This window comes from Uranotaenia lowii, chromosome 2, assembly GCF_029784155.1.
Source record: "Uranotaenia lowii strain MFRU-FL chromosome 2, ASM2978415v1, whole genome shotgun sequence".
NCBI classification, from domain to species: Eukaryota; Metazoa; Arthropoda; class Insecta; order Diptera; family Culicidae; genus Uranotaenia; species Uranotaenia lowii.
The window spans coordinates 262,178,793-262,203,351 of NC_073692.1; the positions used below are offsets into that span (position 1 = coordinate 262,178,793).

At 35.7% G+C, this 24,559-nt stretch overlaps 1 protein-coding gene across 1 annotated transcript in view; it reads right to left on the minus strand.

Moving 5' to 3' along the window:
- LOC129742580 (optomotor-blind protein-like) overlaps positions 1 to 24,559 on the minus strand; it is a 216,777-nt gene that overhangs the window by 120,859 nt on the left and 71,359 nt on the right. Inside the window, exon 4 of the mRNA XM_055734497.1 lies at positions 878 to 901. Coding sequence (XP_055590472.1) covers positions 878 to 901 — 24 coding nt within the window. The remainder of the gene's footprint in view (positions 1 to 877; positions 902 to 24,559) is intronic.

The following is a 24,559-nucleotide window of genomic DNA, read 5'->3' on the forward strand; positions in this document are numbered from 1 at the left end:
AAAACAAAACAAAGTAATAAACATTCGAACAATGAAGATGTCCGTGTATTCATCAATGCAACTTTGTAAGCGATGAACGTGAACAGCCTTGCACCACACATTCCCGGGTGATAATTAATGAAATATTTGTTGCTTGTATTGCGCGAATTGCTCACCCAGCTTTTCTTTTTTGCGCGTTTTTTTCTCATTTTTATTGTGCGTTTGTTTTTCTTCCCTAGGGTGGAAGTGATGGAACATTTCAAAAATTGTAAAATATATTTTTTGGTTTGCTAGATTAATGCGTTAAGAAGCTTCATGAATTGACAGCAAATGTTCTTGTTATCTTGTTTTACAACTTTCGGGCTACTTTGTTTTGAAATTGAAAAAAACCTTTTAATTACAAATACTTTAATATTGAAGTTATTAAAAGGAGTTATGATGGTTATGTTACCACCCTAGCGTTCTTGGTCTTTATGAACTTCAGAATACACATTATTTGCAGCACCCATTCCACCGGTTGTTTCCGGATTTCTGGGTTTCAGACAGTTCTGCACCCGTTTTTCTTACGTTCAATTCCTGCATTTACGTAAACAGGGTTAACGCATGTGTGTTTGTGAATATGGAACAGCGCAATTGGTAAATTACCGAAGCCTTGATGTGTGTACGAGTACGGTTGTGTTAATTCGTGTTTATGTTTTTATTTTGTTGTTATTCGATCCATAAAGGCCAAAACCGAAATTGATGCCCAATGTTGTTGATTTCGTTTACGTTGTCGATGATATCAAGCGCACAGCAGCAATAATGATGGAACACGTGGTTGTCGTTGGGTTGCCAAATTTTTTTCAGAACCGGATATAGGTAGAATAAGATGAGAAAAAGCAGTACAAATGTTACATACCCAGACGGCGGAGGCATCGCCAACCTTGAAGATAAGAAAGTAAGCAGGCATTAATAAATGGGAAGTGTTGTTGATTTATTGGTTGTTTAAAGTGTTGCTACAGAATTCAAGTTCTAAAACGATTCTAAAACTGACAGCATTGCGTTGTATTACAAGGAGGAGAAGAAGGATTGAAAGTTGATTTTTTATTTTCATTTTCTGCCAGAACAAACTATGGACGTCAGAAAACTTTGTTGAGAGTGTTTTTCAATGTGTGGGTGTGCTGCATAAAGTTATGAAGTGAGTTTGCGCCTGCTGTGATTGGATCGTGTTCGCTCACATACCAGCAACTCACCCACCCACCCATGAGAGGGGCGGAATGGGGAGGAGCTCAAAGCAGACCAACTTTACTACCTACTATCGAAAAGAAGTGTGAAGAACAGTCTAGCATTACTTGCCCATAGACTTGCTCACACTTCGTTATCGATTGAGGGAAAACGAAAACAAGAAGACGGTATTTTATCCTACAACGTTATTATCTGCTGAAATGTGTATGTTCCTGTGCATTTTCGCACTTCCCTATGCTCGAGATGATCAGTTTAAAGTTTTTATTTGAGAGAGAAGATATATGTATCAAGTACATACCTAAACAATTGCGTTTTAGAATTGCTAATAGGAAACAAAATTCAAATCATTCCTAATTGGAACCAGGAATGAATAGTTTGGTGCTAATTTCTATAAGAATCGGACCTACGAAATTAGATCCAATCCAATGAAAAAACTTACAATTCCACCTGTATTCTATTAACTGTCAAACGGTTTAGAACTGCTTCAAATCTGATCAGTTTAGGACCAATCCTTATACCAGTTTCAAAAAAGTTGTGTTGAAACTGGTTTAATAGATCACGGATGCGGTTGTTTTGGTCGGAATTTTTGACTTAACTGGCTGTTTGTATCACGGATACAGGTGCTCTTACAATTACCTTTTGCTAAAATCAAGTTTTTTAGAAACACAAGGTTTTCCGACTTTCACAGTAAGTAGGCGAGGAGTGAGCGGGGGGCTTAATGAGTTGGTTTACAAATATAAAAAAAATTGCTTAGCTGCTTTGTGGTTTGTTGGTAAACAAACTCTTTGAGTTCCCCAGTTGCAAAAAAATGGTGAAAATGGTTGAATGGAGAATTTCAACCTCATACACCTTGGCTAAAAATTTGAAGTGTTCGTTTTGACGAAAAAAATTTCCAAATTTAAAGTTTTGCTTGTGAAAAATAATTTAAATTGGAAGTGTTGATGTTTGAATCGATGGATTAGCACATAAGAATACAACTTCATTTGATAGGGTGATCAAAATTTGATTTAGTAGAACATCTTCAGATGTGATGAAGTTCAAGTGTATGGCAGCAGGATTCTTCAATGTACTTTCTGTTAGATTCAACAATTTAAAAGGTAAATTACATACATATATTTTGAGAATTTATGAAAAAAAACGTCTTAAATTTATGTGGGTCATTTGATGTTTAATTATTTTGCAAAAAAAAAAAAACAAACGAACACACCACACCTGATTGAAGAGTTGGAAATTTCTCTTCCCGCATCAACGGCCATTAGCAAGGTCATCTTCACACTGATTTACGAAATCAAAACCGGATAATCCGCCATTCATTAGGTAACGCGGCAGCCTTCCCGGAGGTCTCGGGCGGTTCATTTTGGACCTTGCTTTCAAAATTTTGATAATTATGAGGCACACTAGCCGTGGGGCACACAGACACCCCATGACCGGCCGGAGAATTTCCTTCCTCCTTCCCATCCCGCTCAAAGATGGAAAAAGCTTAACTTACGACCTGCGATATTCCACTTCCCCTCGATCCGCCCCCGTGTATCGAGAAAACCGTGGAACTGTGTGTGAGTAAATTGTACCCAACACCCGGACTCGACGCCACGGCTGCCTGGGCTAAGGTCCCACAATCCGTGAGACACACAGAGAGAGACCGGAAAACTAGCCGTCATTAGCAGAAGAAATATATTGCACCATTCAGGCCAGCGAAAAAATAAAGTCAACCGTCGACCATCCCAGAGAGACATCCCAAAACCGTGCAAAGCATAAAAGTTATTGAAATTGTAGGGTGGTCTTTTGCTCATTATTATCAATTAATATGCAGAAATCAGGAAGAAAACTAATAAAGAGCGAAGCCTGAGACAAAGCGGATGACCAGAGAATACCACTTCATTTGTTTAAGCTTAACCACTTTGCTGCACCTCTGCCACAACACAAGTGCTCCTCCTGTGGAAGTCTTCATTCAGCTCCAGCCCAACGAGATAGTGGGGCCAATTTCCATACGGCCAAGCTCCATCGTCGTCATCTGCCGGAGGAACCCCTCGAAGGAGTAATTAAAATTAAAGACTCTAAATTGGCTTTTTCTTCCCTTCTCCCCAGTCCGAGACAGTCCGTCCCTACGGTTTCTTCCGTTTCGAGGAGCGGCCGCGATGGAACATCTTTTTTTTCCTGCGCCCGTCGAAGTCGTTTGCTCCTACCTTGGCCGTCCACTTGCTGGAAATCGTGGATGATCTTGTCACGTATTGAACTCTGTGGACCTGAGTTTCATCTTCTGTTTGTGGTGGATCCAACAGATCTAAGACGGGCAGATCGGAATTAGGTATGTTGTACCTACCTACCAAACGTTCCTTCGGTTATTTTTCCGACTAACAGAACAGGCTTCGGGCAGCTGCCCGCCTACTACGATTGAACATGGGGAGATACGAGAAGCGTATCGATACGGGAAGATCTGATAATGTGCTTAAGTGAGTGCTGCTATTGACTCATCATACATCTTAGCAATCATGAGTTTTGTGGTTGCTGTTAGTTTCAATTGGTTAGTTGAGCTCCATTACTTGATAATTTTCAGTAATGTTTCACCATAAATTTTCATGTTCATCTATCATAATCTATTTTGATTCCAGAATATATAATTGATGATTTACAATCTGGAATTTCAAATATTTAAAAAGAATAAGGCTCTTGTTACTGGTGTTAATGGTACAGAAAATTAAAAAAAAATGGACTATGGGCTTTAAAAAAGTACCTGGTAATTGATAAATAATTTATTTGGAATGTATTATATGAAGTAAAAAAACCGAAATTCAGTTATTCAAAACATCATTCTGCTGCCTGGACATTTCGTAAAAATAAAATAAAGCCAAATTATTCATGCTCACACGATTTTAACACTCATAAAAAGATGATTTTGAAGTGGATTCTCTCATTTCATCATAATTATAACTTCAGATATATAGCTTTCAAAGTTTAAAATAATTACAATTTTCATTTTTTTTTTTTTTAAATAAGCTTAAGAATCATTGTTCGGCTTTTTTGAACGTTCACGTTTATTTTTTTCGGGAGTTCTTTTATTGATATTGTTCGGTGATGTTTAAAAATAATTCGCTAGTTTCACGTTTCAGTCTACTTTAATTCGACCATCCTCAGAAAAATGCAACTTTTCCGCCTGCTAAAGCCGTCTCTCAGCTCTTAATCTAACGGCCCTAGCAGGCGTTAAAATTGCTATTTTTTTTAGGATGGTCAAATAACAGTAGACTGAAACGTGAAACTAACGCATTTTTTTTTTAAATATAACCAAACAAAAACAATAAAAGAAATGCCGAAAAATTACATCCAGTGGTGATGTAAATGGTCGTGAACATTTCATGTTCTGATTTAAGAAAATTTGAAGAAAAACTCACCACATCGTTTAGAATTTTCGATAAAAGCTTCAGCTGCTCGAGTAATATTTTCACACTCCTTTTGAAGACTGTAAACTGTGTTGTGGTATTATAAGCATTTGCGATGCTAGCAATCATACACTCAGGTACTCAAAAAAATGTACTTAAGCTTAGTGTTAATTTTCCGGAAGTTGAAGCTTTAATTGCGATTTTATACATGTTCGTTTAAACAAACTTTTACCAATCATAAAAAAAACATAAGAAAAATCTGTAACATATTTGTCTCAAGTTAAAGTTAGTTGTGATCTTTGCCAAAATTGGTTATTGAATTCTAAATCAACCCCAATACGAAAACAAATTAGGCCGTACATTGAAAGTTTCATACTTCTTCTTCTTCTTCTTCTTCTTCTTCTTCTAACACCAACATGGCCAAAACTTGTATGCATCCTGGAAAATGAAAAACTTGCGTTTCGCATTTTTCTTTTCAACATAGTATCTGATACATAGAACATGCATTGCAGATACTACTACGGCCAGGCCAACCATGTGATGAAAACGCAAAAGATACAGGAACAAGAGAGGGATGAAGCGTGGAGTTCCCTGCCAAACGCTCCTTATGATTATGTAGGATTAGGTTATAAAGTGCAATGATTGATATGTACAGTTAAAATTAAAAAAAAAAAGGATTGATCACACCCGAAATTTCCTAAGTTTGACGATTCTTCCAACAGGCCTGAGACGCTGATCTCTATCAGTTCATTGATTTCACATTCTACGAACGTTATGTGCAGACGCTTGATGCTTTCATTACATGGTTCTTCGTCCTAGAAAGCTGATTTACAGATTTTATAATATAATATATAACACTGGATAGTATCATCGGAAACTTTTCCCTAAACCTAGTTTTGTTTTGTGAAAACTTATATAGTAAACTTTCCAGATTTTTTAATGAAATTTTTGAGACAAGTGATATTGTTAGAAACTGCCCGGATCTGGCCCAGTTATATTCATATTATTTTTAGAACTAAACAAAAATCTCAATTCCAGTTTTAAATTTTTGATCAGAAATAAAACGATTTTCTATTGGTTTGTTTCGTCAAAATAAACCCAATTTTTCTTCACCTTTCCTCTAAATTTTTTGGCTGCAAGTTGTTCGGATTTTCCAGAAAATGCCAGGTTTTTGGAATGGAAAATTTTTAATCAATCGCCCGGTTTTTGCCAAGTATTTCGAAAAAAAAGATCCCAGAACTACCCGGCCCAACTTCGTGCGAAAATAATTCTGGTATGCAGACTAAAGTATACTTTAAAAACACACAAAAAAACTACACATGTTCGTGTATGTAATAAAAAGTAATTGTTATTTGATAATTAAAAGGATATACTTAACTTTTATCCAAAGAACGATGCAGTACATTTCCATTCAACACCGGCACCGTCTTCAGCTGTTACAGCGGCCGCTCAACATCATTCACCAATTTTGGCAATAAATTAGGCTTGTAGACTTCAACTTAACAAGAATAAACACTAAGCAAAATCACAGAATCAAACCTTTGAACAATTTTCCAGGACAAATTACAATTCAAAAATGATTTTTCCAGACGTCAAAAGTGGACATTGAAAGTTTCATACTAACTATAAATGAACTTTTAACTCTTGTTTAAAATTTACCCTTGACTTTAAAAGTATGGAACTGTTTAAGAAAAACTTATTCCATATTTCAGTTACCCACTCAAGCAACCAAAAGTCCAACATCTACTTGAGGCACGCGGCCTAAAAGTTCGAATTTCGCTGAACAAAGGTTCTAAAGTAAGGTTGCCAGAATTTTTTCAGCACGTATCCGGGCCGGAATACCCGAGCTATTTTTATCTAAAAACCTGGCAAAATCCGGGCATTTGATTTCAAAATGGTCGACCAAAATCCTGGCAATTTTTTTTTTTCATCACAATTTATAAACAGACTTTAAATCGTACTTCAGGCTTTCAAAAAACTTTCCATGATTATTTTTATAAAACTTGCTCAGAAAATTTCGTTTTGACGCATAAATTATAAAAAAATAATAGCACAATTTGTTTTTTTAAGTGTGATTTGGGAGTGAAAATGAGAATAAACCCGGGTAAAATCCGGGCTTTTCCAATGAAATCCGGGCAACCGGGCCGGACCGGACTTTTTCCAAATTTTATATAAACTAGCTGATCCCGTATGAACTTCGTTTCGCTTTAAATCATTGGTACGTCAAAATGAGATTAGAAAATGAATTCAAAACATTCTTTTGAAAATTTTGGGGAAAAAAATCAACAGTGTTTAAAGTCGCTAATATTTCTATTACTTGAAATTCAAATTACACAGTTGATTGGCTTTTTATTAAAATTTATGTTAGAGTGTTTTCTTCTCGATCGGTTGCAAAATCTAGACATTATGGCAGAAACATGTACTATTTGTTTATGTGCACGACTCTTTTGCTTGACCTTCACACTTAAATTGGTATCAATTAACTGCCTCCAACAAAATTATTGCACAAAACACTGAACATTCAATGAAACCCTCTTTTTTTGTCTCATGGCCCGAAATTCGAAAATTGAAACCAATTTTACGTTCCTCAAAACTCCCTTGTGCCATTTTTTCTTTTCCAATTATATGTAAAATAACGTCAGGAACTTGAAAACAGTGAACAGTGAATATAGACGCCCTTTTCGCCGACCCTTGACACGGAACATGCCTAGAGTCCACCTAGAGTCAATTGCTCATAGTTTATAACCCTCATCTGAACATTTTTATCTCAATCCGATGCATGATCACGACAATATCGCGAAAACAGTGAGCAACTAACATGAACGGCCTTTTTTTGACCACGATTCAAAACTTGACACCTGAAATCAATTATCTTTTCTGTTAAACTCCCATGTGTCAATTTTCATTACATTTCTATGCTCAATCAAGAGAATATCGTAAAAACAGTGAACAGACAATAACCCCTTTTGCCGACCCCTGAGTCAAGATTTGAAACCTAAAAGCAAATGAGCGTCCCTAAAAACTCCTATGTGGCAATTTTCATCATAATCCAATGTAGAATAACGACAATATCGCAAAAACATTAAAGTTGGGTATGGACGACTCCTTCAGCCGACTTCTGATCCGCAATTCGAAATTTGAAATCGATTGCTCGTCCCTCAAAACACTCATGTGCTAATTTTTATCACAATACGATCTATAATAACGCCAATATCGCAAAAATATTAATCAGTAGATATGGACGACCCCTTTGGCCGACCCCTGACCCTAAGTTTGATAACTGTAATCGATTGCTCGTCTCTCAAAACACTCATGTGCAAATTTTCATCATAATCCGATGTATAATAACGTCAATGTCGCAAAAACATTAATCAGTGGATATGGACGACCCCTTTGGCCGACCCCTGACCCTAAATTTGATAACTGTAATCGATTGCTCGTCTCTCAAAACACTCATGTGCAAATTTTCATCACAATCCGATGTATAATAACGCCAATATCGCAAAAACATTAATCAGTGGATATGGACGACCCCTTTTGCCGACCCCTGACCCTATATTTGATAACTGTAATGGATTGCTTGTCTCTCAAAACATTCATGTGAAAATTTTCATCACAATCCGATGTTTAATAACGCCAATATCGCAAAAACATTAATGAGTAAATATGGACGACCCCTTTGTTCGACCCCTGACCCTTAATTTGATAACTGTAATCGATTGCTCGTCTCTCAAAACACTCATGTGCAAATTTTCATCATAATCCGATGTATAATAACGTCAATATCGCAAAAACATTAATGAGTAAATATGGACGACCCCTTTGGCCGACCCCTGACCCTAAATTTGATAACTGTAATCGATTGCTCGTCCCACAAACCACTCATGGGCAAATTTTCATCACAATCCAATGTAAAATAAAGCCAATATCGCAAAAACATTAATCAGTGGATATGGACGACCCCTTTGGCCGACTCCTGACCCTAAATTTGATAACTGTAATCGGTTGCTCGTCTCTCAAAACACTCATGTGCAAATTTTCATCACAATCCGACGGAAAATAACGTCAATAACGTGAAAACAATATTTGTCTTGTATGGACGACCCCCTTCAGAAGGGGTCGTCCAAAAATCTAAAAACATTTTTCATCATTCCTGGTCCTAATGAGCATCCATGCCAAATTTCAGATCTCTAGCTCTTAAGGCGGCTGAGTCTATAGAGGACAAACAAACAAACAAACATACAGATAATTGCTTTTTATATATATAGATATCCGGGCAAACCCGGATAAAACCGGGCAATCTAGCAACCTGATTTTAAAGTGAATTGGTACCGAATTTTCTCGTATGCGAGCATCAAAGTTACGAAAAGTTCCATGAATAGCCTTTTTTGTGACATGTCAATCGCATCCATGCAGTATAAAAGTTACAAATTGGGTCTCAAATAGCCTTCTATAGACTTGAAGTTTCAAAAAGTTCCTTAAATAGCCTTTTTGTGACATGTCAATCGCATCCATTCCATAGAAAAGTTGCAAATTAGGTCTCAAATAGCTTTCCATGGACTTGAAGTTTAAAAAAGGTCCTTAAATAGCCTTTTTGTGACATGTTCGCCATTTCATGAATATATCTGTTAAAGAAACACTTATTGCATATTTCAGCTAGAACTCCATAGTTCTCAAAGAAAAGACGAAAAGCAAAACGATTGTTTTTGCAGACCTGACTTTCTTAAGAAAATGGAACATATTAATTTATACACCCACAAATCAGATTCTCTTCCAATAATGAACTTCCTTTGAGGTGGAATTATCGACATAAGGTTTTATGCCGGACCGGCACTAACAAGCTTTCTCCCAGCAAACATGAAATCGAATCAGAAACGATTATTTAACACTAAACGTACCGGAGGCGGTCAAATGACGGTTTTTGAACTTTAAACGATGATTACGCCTTATATAGTTGTTTTTTTCGCAAATTTAACGACAGGACTATTTTTGTTTTTAAAAAGCAAGTATTTTTGCGTTTTTAAATTTTTTTTAAGTGTTACGGTTTTCGAATAACGCATGTGGTATACCTATTCATACCGCGAGCGGTCAAATGACGGCAAACACCGTTTTCGCTAAAACTCTCTTGTTGCTCAGCCGATTTCTATCAAATTTATAGTTTTGAAAATCTTATAATTCGACTCAAATATGTTTCTCAGACAATTTTCAGCTACAATCAATAACTTTAAAGTTATTTACAGTACAAGAAAAATTTTATGAAAAAACATGCTTCAGGAAAAAGGTTGTAATTCAGTTATTAAGTGCTCGAAAAAAATTTCACTTAGTGCCCGAGAAAGCTGAAGTTAGGAGCTATATGTTGCACATATGGAACATTTTTTCAAATTTTTTTTAAGATCATGGCCACAAAAAATGTAAAAAAGTTGTGTAAAACCCGTACTTTTCAATCAATCAACCGCCAAAGCTGTTCCTGTTACAGTAGAAAACTTTGAAAAAGTGAATTGAAAAGAAGACGTAATTTGTCACATTTTGGCATCTTCAGATTTTTGAAATATGAAATACATAATTTATGACGACTTTTCAAAGGTAGCTGTTTTTCGAACTTTTTATCAATTTGGATTTTCTAAGGCAATTCCTACACCTAAGCTCAGCTTTGCACTGGATTTTGAGTACGTTAACGTAAGGTTTAGGCAATAAAACTATATGCAAAAGAAAGCTTATTTCATACCGGTTCTAGTGGTGTAACTACATTGGCGGTGCAATGCTTGGCAAAAATATGATAAATAAAACAGTGAACTAGTTTCTGAATTTTGAGAAGTCAGCACAAATTCTTGCTTGGCAGACGGGCGCAGTGGGTGGTAATATCTCAAAGCTATTTTGCACACGAAGACGGGTGAAAGGAAACGAAAAAATAAACGAGCATTCGCTCAAATTTTCTGGTTTTACTTTCAGAAATATATTTATTATATTTTTGTCAAGCATCGCACCGCCAATGCAGTTACATCACTAGAACCGGTATGAAATTTGCTTTCTTTTGCATATAGTTTTATTGCCTAAACTATACGTTAACGTACTCAAAATCCAGTGCAAAGCTGAATTTGGGTGTAGGGATTGTTTCAGAAAATCCAGATTCATAAAAAGTTCGCAAAACAACTACCTTTGAAAAGCCGTCAAAAATTATGTTTTTAGTATTTTAAAAATCTAAAGATGCCAAAATGTGACAAATTACGTCTACTTTTCAATTCACTTTTTCAAAATTTTCTACTGTAACAGGAACAGCTTTGGCGGTTGATTGATTGAAAAGTACGGGTTTTACACAACTTTTTTACATTTTTTGTGGCCATGATCTTAGAAAATTTTTGAAAAAATGTTCCATATGTGCAACATATAGCTTCTAACTTCAGCTTTCTCGGGCACTAAGTGAAATTTTTTTCGAGCACTTAATAACTGATTTACAACCTTTTTCCTGAAGCATGTTTTTTCATAAATTTTTTCTTGTACTGTAAATAACTTTAAAGTTATTTATTGTAGCTGAAAATTGTCTGAAAAACATATTTGAATCGAATTATAAGATTTTCAAAACTATAAATTTGATAGAAATCGGCTGAGAAACAAGAGAGTTTTAGCGAAAACGGTGATTGCCGTCATTTGACCGCTCGCGGTATGAGTAGGTATATACAAAGTGTCGGTATGTTTAGTGTTTCGCTTGCAATGGTGTTGCGAATCGCAATTCCAACTGCATAGTGAAAAGATCATATAAAATGTCGTCTGAAGTCAATTTAAAGGACAGAAGGTTTGCCAAAAAAAAATGAGAAAATCATTGTCATGTTCTCTCGGCAACCAGCAGTGCATCCAGATGGCTACAAATCAGATGGGAATTGAGATATATAGATATTGATCAATAGATAGATCAACGGGGGCCTGAGAAGAAGGGAGAAAATACGTCAATCACACAAATTGGGCAGCCAATGATTGAATTTGTGGTAATTTGTGGCAGTTTGTTAGAGAAAATTAGAAGGTTTGAGTTAAAATAAGAGAAACCAGTGCTCAGAGAGAGAGAGAGTGAAAATGTGCTAATTGTTGCAAATTGTTGCAATTTGTGAAGTAGTTGTAGAATTTTGATCATTACCATTCCAAATGGAATCAGTTCTTTCTCGATTTCAATGCCTTGTAGATCAATCTTAGATATATGAGAGAAGTGGAAAACATTTTCGCTGACAACGATTTGAATGCTATGAGAGCGTAACCTTGCGCTCTCTTGCATTCTTCCGATAGGTACGAATATGATGTCGGATAACGCTCAATTGGTGTAGTTTTCGTCGGTTTAGAAAGAAATTAAATTTATGTTGCTATTTTGTCAACTTTCATACAATGATTTTACAAATGTACATATATGGAACGTATACCAAGACAGCAGAAATTTCTAAATTTTTAATCTTATTCCAAATCAACAATTCTACTACAGTTTTTTGAAAATTTCCTCACTTGTTGATAGAAACTTGATTTTCAATATGATTAGACTTAGTTTGTCAGATTTCCCAGCTTTGGCCCGAATTGTTTCACTTTATTTGCAAACACAAGCACAAATTTAAATTAAGTCATTCGAATAATGTATTTAGCTTACAAGTTTTTTGAGCTAACTTTACAAAAAATATCATTAACGATTTCGGAAGCTTAAAATGTATTTAAAGATAACAATTTTTCAAGTATTTATCTTCATAATTTCAATTGAATAATGTTGATACCGACGAATAATTGGGAAAATAGAATGAATTTGTACGGCCCGGATACTCGCCGAAAAATATCTGAAAAGCTTAGGCTAGAATTACTACAAAATTTGTGGTTTTGGAGCTGTTTATTTAGATTAAAATTCGACATCTGTGATCTCAGATTCTGTAGCCAGTTTGTTTTTCTTGAATTTCAGTTTTTCATCAGTGCCACAAAATCATGATTCGAAACTTAGTTTTTTTTCATACTTAAACAAGTTGCATTTTTCATATTCGAAACTCATAATTTCGGAATATGATGGAAAATACTTGAAATTATAATTTTTTTTTTAGATTGGGATTAAAAATTTTATATTTAACTCTCTTACAGAATCAGAACGTAAGAAAGTTTCATTCATGGCGATCCAGAAATGGAACAAAGCCATTATTTGCTATTTTCATTTGAATTCACTGGTTGAATTTCTGAGATAACTGAAGAAAGAATTCAGATTGAATTCTAGAAATTCAGAACTAAAATAAGAGATTTCCGGTTAAGGGTTAAGATACAAACTACGCATTTTTGTTCAATAACTAATATGTAGAAATTATTATCTGCCATTATCATTAACATGCCAAGTAAACTTAGTCGATTTGGGGTCATTTTTGAATTTCTCAAACCCTGGGATCTTAAAGGCTTCGTTTTGGTTCAAAACTAATCCATAATTTTTCTTTTCCGAATTCTTAAGTTACGTTTACATGAGTAAATTTAAAAATTCTATATTTTGTACAATTTAACTAATTAGGTAAAAAGTTATTAGCTGTCCAATGTCAAGTTGGGACTCACTTTCCCTACTTCAATGAAATATTTTAGGTTTATTGTTTATTTTATCAGAATGCTGATAAAGCTTCAATATGTTATGGATAAGCGTAATTTAAAGTACGAATAAAAATTTATACAGATATTATTTGGTCGGGATTCGACCAGTCCGAACTGAACGCCATCAGCATTTTTTCGAGACACTTGAACTTTATGAGCAAACATTTTCATAAAGGAACGAAATATTTGATGTTTAGGAGCTAGAATCAATATTTTATAATACTATGGATTCATTTCAGTCAATCGTATTTTGTTTTGCGATCTAGGATATGCATAACTTGAGATTTAGTTTCTGTTGTTTTTAAATTTTCTAATGGCGCTCAGTTCGGTCTGGTCGAAGGCCGGCCATTTATTATTGTTATTTGAAAAATAAAGGAGATATTTGTAATAAAAAAAAGGAGAAATTGGCTTTAACAAATTGTTCTACGAGAAAACGGATATTCTTTCATCGTGTTGGATATTTAGGATTCTCTTTTCTAGAAAATTCACTTTGATGGCATAGAAAAATATGTGTTTCCTTTACAAAAAATGAATTTTACACTACAATTTTTAAGTTAACTTGCTCAAAAACTGATTATTTAGACTTTTTAAACTTTGAACGGAACCTTTTATATAAAAAAAATGGTTAGCAATACAACGCACCGGAATGTAGTGCAAAGCATTTTTCTCCGCCCGCAAGGAATGTTATATCACATTTTCCTCACTCGAGACGACGATGACAACCACGGTCGCATAGAAATAAAAATTCATCGATCGATCGATCGATTTCAACGTGACCGTGGACAGTCGTTGTTAACAATATTCGACGCCCGACCATCCGAGCCATCATCCCCAAGAGATTTCTCCCTCTCGACAACACACTCTACTCTTCGGGAACAAATATTTATAATTCTTTTTCCTTGCCGAAAAAAATTCAGATCACTTTCAAGCCATCATAAACGAACAACCAAGAAGAGTGCGGCGGCAGCTAGCCGGAATCTTCCACCGAAGTTCGGCGGAAAAGCCACGCGGCCAACAACCAACATCCAACTCGACCGAGGAAGCATACCCAGGGCCACGAATGGACGGATGGACGGGAGAGCGAAAGAAAAAACTGTCCTATATCGATGAAATCAACATAAATAATGTGGCGCCCGTTGGACCCGAAAATGTTGCATTATATTGGCGCTCGCCTTCGGTCGCCACTTGCTGGTGCTGCTGCTGGATGCCCTCCCGAATCCCGGATCCCGGCGTTACTCGCTTCCTCTTGGTTGGTCGTTCGATCCGCCGAATTTCGGTGAAGTCACCGAGAAAATGATGAACCAACCGAAGGAAAAAAAACCTTTCAATCCAGAGGGAGTCGTCGAAGGAAGGGGGAGCGTGCATCGAGGCGCCTCATGCCTTGTCGTCGGGATATTCTTGTGGGGGTTTTGCGGGAGGTTAAATTGTAACTGTGGAAGGACTTTTGACTTTGTCCCTTTCGATGTTGTACGGTTTGATCTTTCAACGAATTTCGTTCTGGAAGCAGCGGAGGGCTATAGCTATTGATAGGGGATTGTGTCTGGGCGAAGGTTGAGGCTAGCGGTAGAGATGTTCCACATACTGATGACGCCGACGTCGCCGATGCGTGTACCGAGGAATGTTCTGCATGTTGTACGTTCCCGGTGGCGTTCTCATCTTGGCGGCCGAGAAGGACGTCGTTTTCTCTTTCAAAACTATTTCGCGTTCGATTTCCGCGAATTACGTGCCACGTCTCAACGACTACCTATAGGCATAGAAATTCCTTTGGCGGCCTTCCTTTTTTAACGGGCGTCTTCTATGGACTCGCCCTACCGGAGACGTTGAGCATAAATGATACAACAGCATCAGCAACTCGAGAAATAAAGTAATAAGTGGATACTTTTCGGTGGCACTCGCCTATTGTATGCTTATTTCGGAACCGGACACTTTTCGTTCGGATGTTGTTCCCCACTGGGAGATCAGCAGCGTCCATGTCGTCGACGAAATGCCACCATCAAAGTTAGCAAACAATATATGCGCGACGGCTCAGCAAGTCCTATGTGTACGCAAGGCGGACACAACGCCTCGTCGCCTCGAGCTCAGGGTCGCGACGACACTCGCCAGCAATCTGAGGAAAAACGGCCTCGCACAATCCGCCACCAGATATGATGAATTCAAACGATGCGTCGACCTCAAATCCTTCTTCCACCTCCAACAATCCGTTGAACTGAGACTGACTGACTGATGGGATCGAGTTCGTCCGATTGGGCATTCCACGACGACGAGGAAGACCAACGTGGTCACGGACAGTCGGATTTTAGTGCGTTATGGGCAATAAATCATAAAGAAGATTCCAATTAGGAGATTCTTATCAGGGGTGCTTATTTGCACGGACGATTCTCTGGCCACATTTGAAGTTCAAGTCTGACTTTTGGGTGATGATGATTCATCTTCCCTTCCATTCCAAGAGATTAGTTAATACCAGAAAACGAAAAAAAAATTGTCTATGCACTTGTAATGTAAGGAAATTTTTGTTCACTCTATATTTTGATTGAGATCTACAAAATGGAGTTTTGAATCGTGATTGAGAATATTTGTAGATACAGAATTATCAGTCCGAATAATAATTTTATCATGTTGTTGACACGTCTAACTTTGAATGTTGATTAAGTTTATCGCAAGAATACAAAACACGAAATCATTGCACAAAATATTGCATTTGTGGAGAACTAGCTGGCCCGCTGAGCTTTGCTACTCCTTCTAAAAATAAATAAGTTTGTAAAAATAATTTTGAGTTTCATTTTTGTTTGCAGGTATTATTTGAAATCAACTTCAGCATTTATCGGAAACAACTATTTCAAAATGAGAATTGCAGCTGGAGTATTAAATTGCAATACTTAGGTGATTTCATCTTATTTAGTGAAACTTGATCATGAAATTTATTCTTAAAAATCTGAAAATATGAGTTTTATAAGCTCTTTAATTATGTTAAAATGTATATAATGTATAATGTATAAGTTTTCGAATTATACCCAATAAAATAAAGGAAAAAAAACTTGTGTTCTTTCCTACTCCGCCCTGAAAAAGGGATGGTCTCAAATAATTCGTATGCGAACAATCTCTCTTATGAAAAATGGTTCCTTTAGATTGATAAGGGCTCGATTTGTGCTAAAATAAGATGTATGAGAGCCTATCCCTTTCTCCACCCTGTCCCCAACTACTTGAAGGAGGTAACTGTTTCTAATTATCATACCCATATCAGTGCCCATATTTTCATACCCAAAAACTCTCTTTTATCAAATTTGGTTTCATTGGTTGATAAGTTCTTAAGTGAAAAAACTAAAATTTGTGAAACAACCTCCTTCTCTCCTCTCTGCAAGGGGGAAGGTTTTATAACCACCATTGAAATTCTGAAGTTATGACAACAAAGTTGGATTAGGGCCTGTTCCCCTTCATAGGAACTCATTGGAAGAAAGGTGGTGTCTCAAATAATAACAGAACCATTTCTCGTACCGTAATCTTTTTTTCCATGTGTAATTTGGTCCCATTTCTTAAAGTTCTCTAGTTGTGCAAAAAATTGCATGGGAGCCTCCCTCCTCTCTTTCTATAAATGAAGAATGGATGGGTTTCAATTAATCATATTGCCATTTCTCGTATGAAATGCTCTTCTATATAAAATTTGGTTCTATTTTCTATAATTTTTTATGATGGGTACCAATTATTGATCTATTGTTATTTTCTTGATAAAAGAAACCTTTGTTGTTTTCAAATACCCTTCCATGCTAAATATGGTTCCATTTGCTCTAATTGTTCTTGGAATATGCAATAAAAAATATCTGTGAGCCTCACTCCTCCCTTCCTATCTACCCAATGGAAGAAGGGATGGATATCAAATAATCATTGTAATAATTCTCGTATTTAAATACAATCTCATGCTAAATTCGGATCCATTTGCTTGCTCGAGTTATTTAAAAAAAAAATGTACAGGAGCCCCTCTTGCTCTTCCAATATCCCCACTGGAAGGGGAAGGGATATCAAAGATTCAGGGAATCATATATCGTACCCTAATATAATCCCTTGTCAAATTTGGTTCCCTTTGTTCAATTTGTTCTTCAGTTATACAAAAAAAATTTGGAAGCCCTCCCTCTTCCTCTTCAATTTTCCCATTTGAAGGAAGTAGGAGTCTCAAATAATCACCAAAACAAACAAGTGTTTTAAAAGTTATAAAAAATAAAATAATATCACTTTTTTGCTTAAAGGATGTAATGTTTAATAAATCGGAAAACGTTCGCATTCGCATTCGCAGGAGCAGTCGCCTAAAACTTCGGTTGGCGCTACGCAACAACTCTCCGTTTTATGAAATTACAGTCGGTCGGACTTGCAACATCTTCTCTTTTGAGATTGTGGAACACTTCCTGACTTGTAATTCCAATAGAAACTAGGTCCCCCATTTCGTTGCCTATAAAATCTCTTAAAATGGAAAACCAGCCCCCACGGAATGTTGAAGGTGCCCTGGCCGAACCCTGCGGACTGTGTGAGGAAGGGGGAAGGAATGTTAGTCAACGTTTAATAAATCGGAAAACGTGTTCAAGAAATCAAAATTTATTTTTTTAAAGGGCTGATGAGCTATTCTAGTAGTTTTTAACCAAATTCAATTAAGTTTGAATGGTTTTCACTGCCAGAGTGAAAAATTGTTTTGTGCTAGTGCGAAAATTATATTCGAAAAAGGGCTGCAAATTGTTTGTTTCTGTCCTTAAGTTTAGTGATTTTTCATTTACTATTTCGAGAAAGTGGAGTTTCGCCGAAAAAGTCGGGAAATTTAGTGTTTTTCGCCTTCAAACTGAATGACCAAGTGCAAATGGCTGGTGTTACGCTCTCAAGATTTACCTAAGAGCAGCAACGAGAAGGCTATTTTACAAACGGGATCCTGCGCTAAGCTACACGGAAGTTGTCCAGATTACAAGATGAGTCCATTGTTTATTAGTACATGCATAATTTATCAACTTTCTTAAACAAAAATTTAAGATATAGATTTACAGTACAGAATGACAGAAGCAATGAAATTTTTCATAGAAATATTTCAAGGATTGAAATGTTGAAAGCAATCTTGTGAACAAGTTACAAGTTAATACGCAAGGAAACTTTATTTCAACTGGCGGTTTTTTTTTTTTTTTGTTAGAAATTTTTTTCCAAACTATCGGATATAATTGTTCAATATAGAAATCAAATTTCAAAATGCTTATGTTATAGAAATTTGATGATGATTTTTGGGCGAAGATTCAAGTTTTTCATAGCACTCTACAAAATTATTAATTCCTTGATTGCTCGTCAAGTCGTTCTTGCTCTTCTCGTTCTAAGCGCGCGGTAAAATTCGGTGAGTTGCACCGGTGCCAAGTGCATTGTAGGTACGTGTATGACAATGCCACGTTAGGACGTTTTTGCTCTTCTAGTTTGAAGCGCGCGATAATCTTCGGTGAGTTGCACCGGTGCTAAATGCATTGTACGTGTATGACAATGCCACGTTAGGACGTATTTGCTCTATAAAAACGCGATGTACTCGATAGTGTGCGACGCGACGCGTTGATCATTAAATATTTAACTTTGCTTTTATCACATCCCTTCCCAAAGGAAATCCAGATCTTATTTACCTTCCCCACTAACAAACCACCCTTCCTGTGAAGACGTTGGAGATTTAGAGGTGCATTCGGTCTCTAGTAGCAATGGAAGTCGAACTAGCAATCCTTCCCATTTCCCGATGAACCGTAAGGACGTGGCCGGCGCCTTTATTGACCATACAAGATAAGGAACCTTCGAAACGTGTACACAGAAAATGGTAAGCTAATCCCAAGCTTTGGGCTTGTGATATAGCTCAGTTGGCTAGTCTGTTGTCTCCTGAGCCGATGTCCGCGAGTTCGAGCCCAAGAGTAAACATCGAACACAGTTGTACCGGACAAGTTTTTCAATAACGATCCGCCAACTGTAACGTTGATAAAGTCGCGAATGCCATAAAGATGGTAAAACGACTATAATCGAAACAAAAAAAAAAACTAATCCCAAGCCCCATTTATTTGGATCTATGTACAATTTTGATGGTTCTTGTCAATCGCGGAGTAGCAACTACTGAAATGTACGGATAATCTAAGCTCAAGTTCAAATTCAATAGCAGTTAAGTTTTTTACTACTGCTACCGAATCTGCCATTTGATTATCTTTGTACTCTGTTGTGTTTATGAGCCTACTTGGTTGAATGATTCAACTGAATCAAAGCAATCGAAAGATTTCTTTTAATTTACCTGACAATGCCCAAAAACGGGTAGTAAATAATTTAGCACTACCAGACAACACCCAGAATAGGGTAGGTAGACCAAAAAACGGCACAACTGCCGAGCATTCGGAGGTTTCTGCTACCTAGTAGTAGCTTACCTAACTCTGATAATATAAGGGAGGGAAATGATACACATTGATCAATCGAAAACTTTCACTGAAGAAGGTAGTAAGTTGCTATCGAAATACTGGTATATGAACTTTTCATTTACCGTGGTTGAATTAAGGAATCTTTCGATTGCTTTGATTCAGTTATCTTTGTAATTTTGTTGAAAGTCCAAGGAATCAAATAATTGTTTTTTGACAACAAAATGTCAAATTTTCTAAAAAATATTGTATATTAACCCCACCTTACTCAATACAGACCCCGTTCGATTTTGGCAACATCCGAGCAAAAACCGTTCGTTTTTGGCAACATCCAGTTAAAAAAAAGCAAAACTGCATTTTAAGACAGCAAAACTGGGTTTTAATATATATTCTATAGGCGATGGAAGCGTTGCCAAATTTGAGTGATGGTTTTTCAAGTGGGATGCAGCTAAAAGTTCACCTAACTTTTGACAGATCCTATGGAGTTTTCTTAAGGAGAGAAAGAATAACTTTTCGATTGCATCGGCCATCAACGATTTCTTAGCTTAATTCAGCATTTATGTTTTTACCGTGACAAACCGCAATAACTTTTTCTTATAACTCCAATCGTTATGCAGTCTTCGGGTGAAGTTTTAGTCTTAATTGAGCCCCTTCAGGATCAGGGGTGCAAGTGCCAAAATCATCAATTTTGAGTTAAGTATACCTAAAGATTCTTCATGTTCAAATGTACATCTGGTGCAAAATTAGGATTTTTTATAATACTTGTTTGATTGAATTAAAACTCGAATCGAGCACCTTCATAACTTTGAAGCGCGTTTTCTCGAAACTTTCATTTAGTCACTTGCGCCTCAATTCAGACTTTAAGAAAATCAATCATTATGTTAGTTAGTTAGTTAGCTATGAAATAAAATTAAAGGCATGAGAACCTCCGATAAGTCAATGATCAATTTAAGCTAGGAACGCGTGAATTTTTCATGTTTCATTCTTTCTATATCTTCTATGTTCAATAGGTCTTCTGTGTTTCGTTAAATTATTTTCAAATGCAAAAATCCTACTAATACAGTTAAGTGTTCAAAACCGATTTCCTTAAATAAGCTTTTAAGTTGTTTGAAAACGACCAAGAGATCCATAGAATTTTTTTTAATGTTTCAATGAAATCCAATAATATCATTAAAGGTTATTTATTTTTTTCTTATAAAAGGGCGTGTTGTAGCGATCAATTATCCTCAAATATCATCAAAACTGTTAATTGCATACAAGAGTGAAATTCAGATGATCAATAGTTGATTTATTTACCTTCAACCAAGGAACAAAAATTTCGAGTTGATGTCATGAAACCCGATATAGTTATATTTATGTAAAAGTACTTTTTTAAGCAAAATTTCATACCTTGAGCATAACTCGAAAACTGTTCTACAGAGTTTTTCAAATTTCATTTCGGAATACGGCGGTCAATTTTACACTTGAAATTTTATTTTGTGATGCAAATGCTTTTTGAAAATCTCTACTCGCTCATTTCAAACAACTGTCATTTTCTTCTAAAGAGTCCCACCCGAGAATTCCCGACCGGGAATAAAAAAAAACTGGAATTCTCAAATCCCGGGAAAGCATGAAAAATTCCGGGAGTTCCCGAAGCTAATGAAAAGTGTTAAATTACTGAAATTTCAAACGATCTAAGTTGTAAAAATAGTTCTGCCTTGATATATGGCTTAGACCTCAACATTTTTTGTTCTATAAACTGGTAAAAGTGAAAAACGCTAACGAATCTATAAAACCAAACAATTCCAATAAAGAAACGTTCATAAAGAATGGGAATGTTCTATTTTGCAACACTCTTCATTTAGATCTTCCGTTTCGCAAACTGTTGACAGTAGCAAAACATTGGCAAAAAAATTACATATTTTGAAACAAATCGGTATCGAATTTTGAATACGGCGAATGTGCCAACATAACTGTTTCGAGAAAAATGCGTTCAAAGATTGACAGCTTCATAAGCTCCCAGCAAAAATTTTATTTTGTTTTCTTTATTTCTCGTTAACCCAAGAAATTTCCGTTATCGTTGTACACTTAAAATGTAAGTCTCCGAACGTAATTTATCACCCAATTGTTAACTCGATTTGTTAACATTTGGCGCATTCGCCCTTTTCAAAACTCAGTACCGAAATGGATAGTTTTCTGAAAATTAACGAGATTCGGTAAATAACCTGAAGTCTAGCTAATCAACTTCTATCGAGTAAGTAGTAAAAAATCTTTCTCAATTATTCAAGCAAGTATCATGTTTGTCGGTTAAAGTACTTTGATTTTGGGTCTTGGTTTTCATAATTGCTTATTTAATTTTTGAGGCATTGAAAAAGTTTGAAACGTTTTGCAATACTACTACCAAATAATTAAAAATATTAAGATATGGTTTCGTATGCAGTAGAGTATTAAAACCTTTATTTTCAATTTTTTCCGAGATCCCGAGAATTCCTGGGAAAAGGTTTCCCGATTCCCGAGAATGCTGAAATGGCCGGGAAATGGATACTCTATTTTCTTCTTATCTACTTCTATTCAACTAAGATTCTTCAAATCTTGAAATGTGCTTACTTACAGAATATCATATTCACCGAAAAAGCTTTAAAATTAAATTAATTTAAATTATGTTCTATTCGTAAAATTAAGATTGGCTAAAAGATCCAAAAAACGTTGATCATTGCATCGATAGAAATTATATTTTGTCAATTTCAATTTCGAAATATCGGTGGAATGTATATTCTTGGAGAAAGAATATCAGAATTGAAACTTGATAAAGATGGATAACTACAACTTGATATCGCGGAATAGCCATTATTCATCTCTTGCATTCCCAAGCTTGAAGCAATTATAAACGAAAAATTATTCTCCCAAATTAAGAACCGAATAACTGACAGGAAACATGACTTTTTCAGAGGCCGTTCAACCTCAACTAATTTAATTGAATTTATAGACTTTTTATAGAATGCAATGGATAATCGCAACCATGTTAAAACTCTTTATACAGACTTTAGTAAGGCATTTGATCGCATAGACAAACTAATGCTTCTTTTCCAATCACAAACAATTGGAACACAATCTAAACTCATGAAATGGCTTGAATCATACCTAACGAATCGCCAACAAATAATAAATTTCAATGGAAAGAAATCACTTCAGGACAAGTCACTTCAGGAGTTCCGCAAGGATCTCATTTAGGACCCCTACTTTTCATACTTTATGTAAACGACATTTCCTTTATTCTCAAAAATCTCATTTATGCCGACGACATGAAGCTCTATTTGGAAATAAGAAATGAAGAAGACATCAGCATATTCCAGAATAAAATTCATATTTTCTACCTGTAGCTGTGGTGCAAAAAAAGCCTTCTGAAGCTCAATGTAAAAAAATGCAACTAAATATCATTTAGCAGAAAAAGAACAACACCAAACATCACAATTACATTAGGAGATCAGAATGTAGAAAAATGTGAACGAGTCAGGGATTTAGGAATTAACTTAGACTCTAAACTTACTTTCACAGACCATTACAATACTATCGTCCATAGGGCAAATAATAATTATTCAGCGCTTTTCCTATAAATTTCAAGACCCATACACAATAAAAACACTTTACATTGCCTATGTAAGGTCTTTACTGGAATATTGCAGCGTTGTTTGGTCTCCATATTCAATTTCACACGAAGAAAGAATAGAATCAGTTCAAAGGCAGTTCCTACTATATGCCCTTCGTAAATTAGGTTGGACATCATTTCCACTTCCATCATATAAAGCGCGCTGCATGCTCATTGACATACAAACACTAAAAGAATGCCGCGAATTTGCAATGGTTTTATTTGTAAACAATATCGTTTCGCAACGTATAGACTCAAAAGAAATTCTATCAAAATTAAACTTTTATGCACCATCTCGGCAATTCCGAAATAGATTTTATCTTTCATCAATCACTATCGCACAAACTACGTGAAAAACGGGCCAATAAATCGCAAAATGGCCTCTTACAATCAACACTGCGAAACCATTGACTTTACAATGTCTCGACAAAAACTCAAACAATATTTTAATCAAAGAAATCTAAACTCTTAAGAAAAATTGTAAAGCAGACACTGCTTAAACCTATTCTTAAGGAAATCCACATGTACCAAACTAGTCTACGTTACGGTTGACGAAGTAAATAAATAAATAAAAAGTTTAGAGGAAAATTGCGAGGAAAATTTATTAGGCTTCACTCTACCTTATGCTTTCTCTACATCCGTCAAATGCCTAATATAAAATTTACAAAATCAATAAAACGGTGGTTGGAAAAAATAGAATTAATATTCAATTGAAAAACTTCACATAGCTTCATGTCGAATCTCAAATATTTTCAAAAACAATACGTTCGCATCCTTTATGAGAACATTGTTCGTGATTGTAATGCAACTTTTCTTTACGCCTATGCTCAAAATCAATTCATTTAGGGGATATTATTTGCCAATATCCAGAAATTTTTCCATACTGATACTTGATACAAACTTCATGCAAAAAGTGACACGATCATGTGGAACTCTTGTAAATTTAATATAAATCATGGATAATAAATGTCGTTAGTAAAATCTTTTTCAGATAGTTAGTTTTTTCACTTATTGGCAGATTGAAAAATTGAAATCATTTGTAATACAACCCATACTTGTTGGAGAGAAATTTGTACTACATCAAATGTTATTGTCAATATCACTCTAATATGTTAATTTACATACAAAATGCGCTATTACATTACCAAACACATCGATATCCTTTGGTTGAGATCTTAACAAATCGAACTTACCTGAAAAGAAAGAAGATAAAAATTTATTAGAATCAAATCAACAGTGAATTTCTAAAAAAAAACGTTCCACAACATTTTTTTTTTAAAGACATACATTGTCTTAGCCGATTTAGGCTTTACAGACTGAATAAATGACGTGGACAACTTAAGATTAACATTTAACACCCAGTACCAAGATGGGAATCGAACCCATGC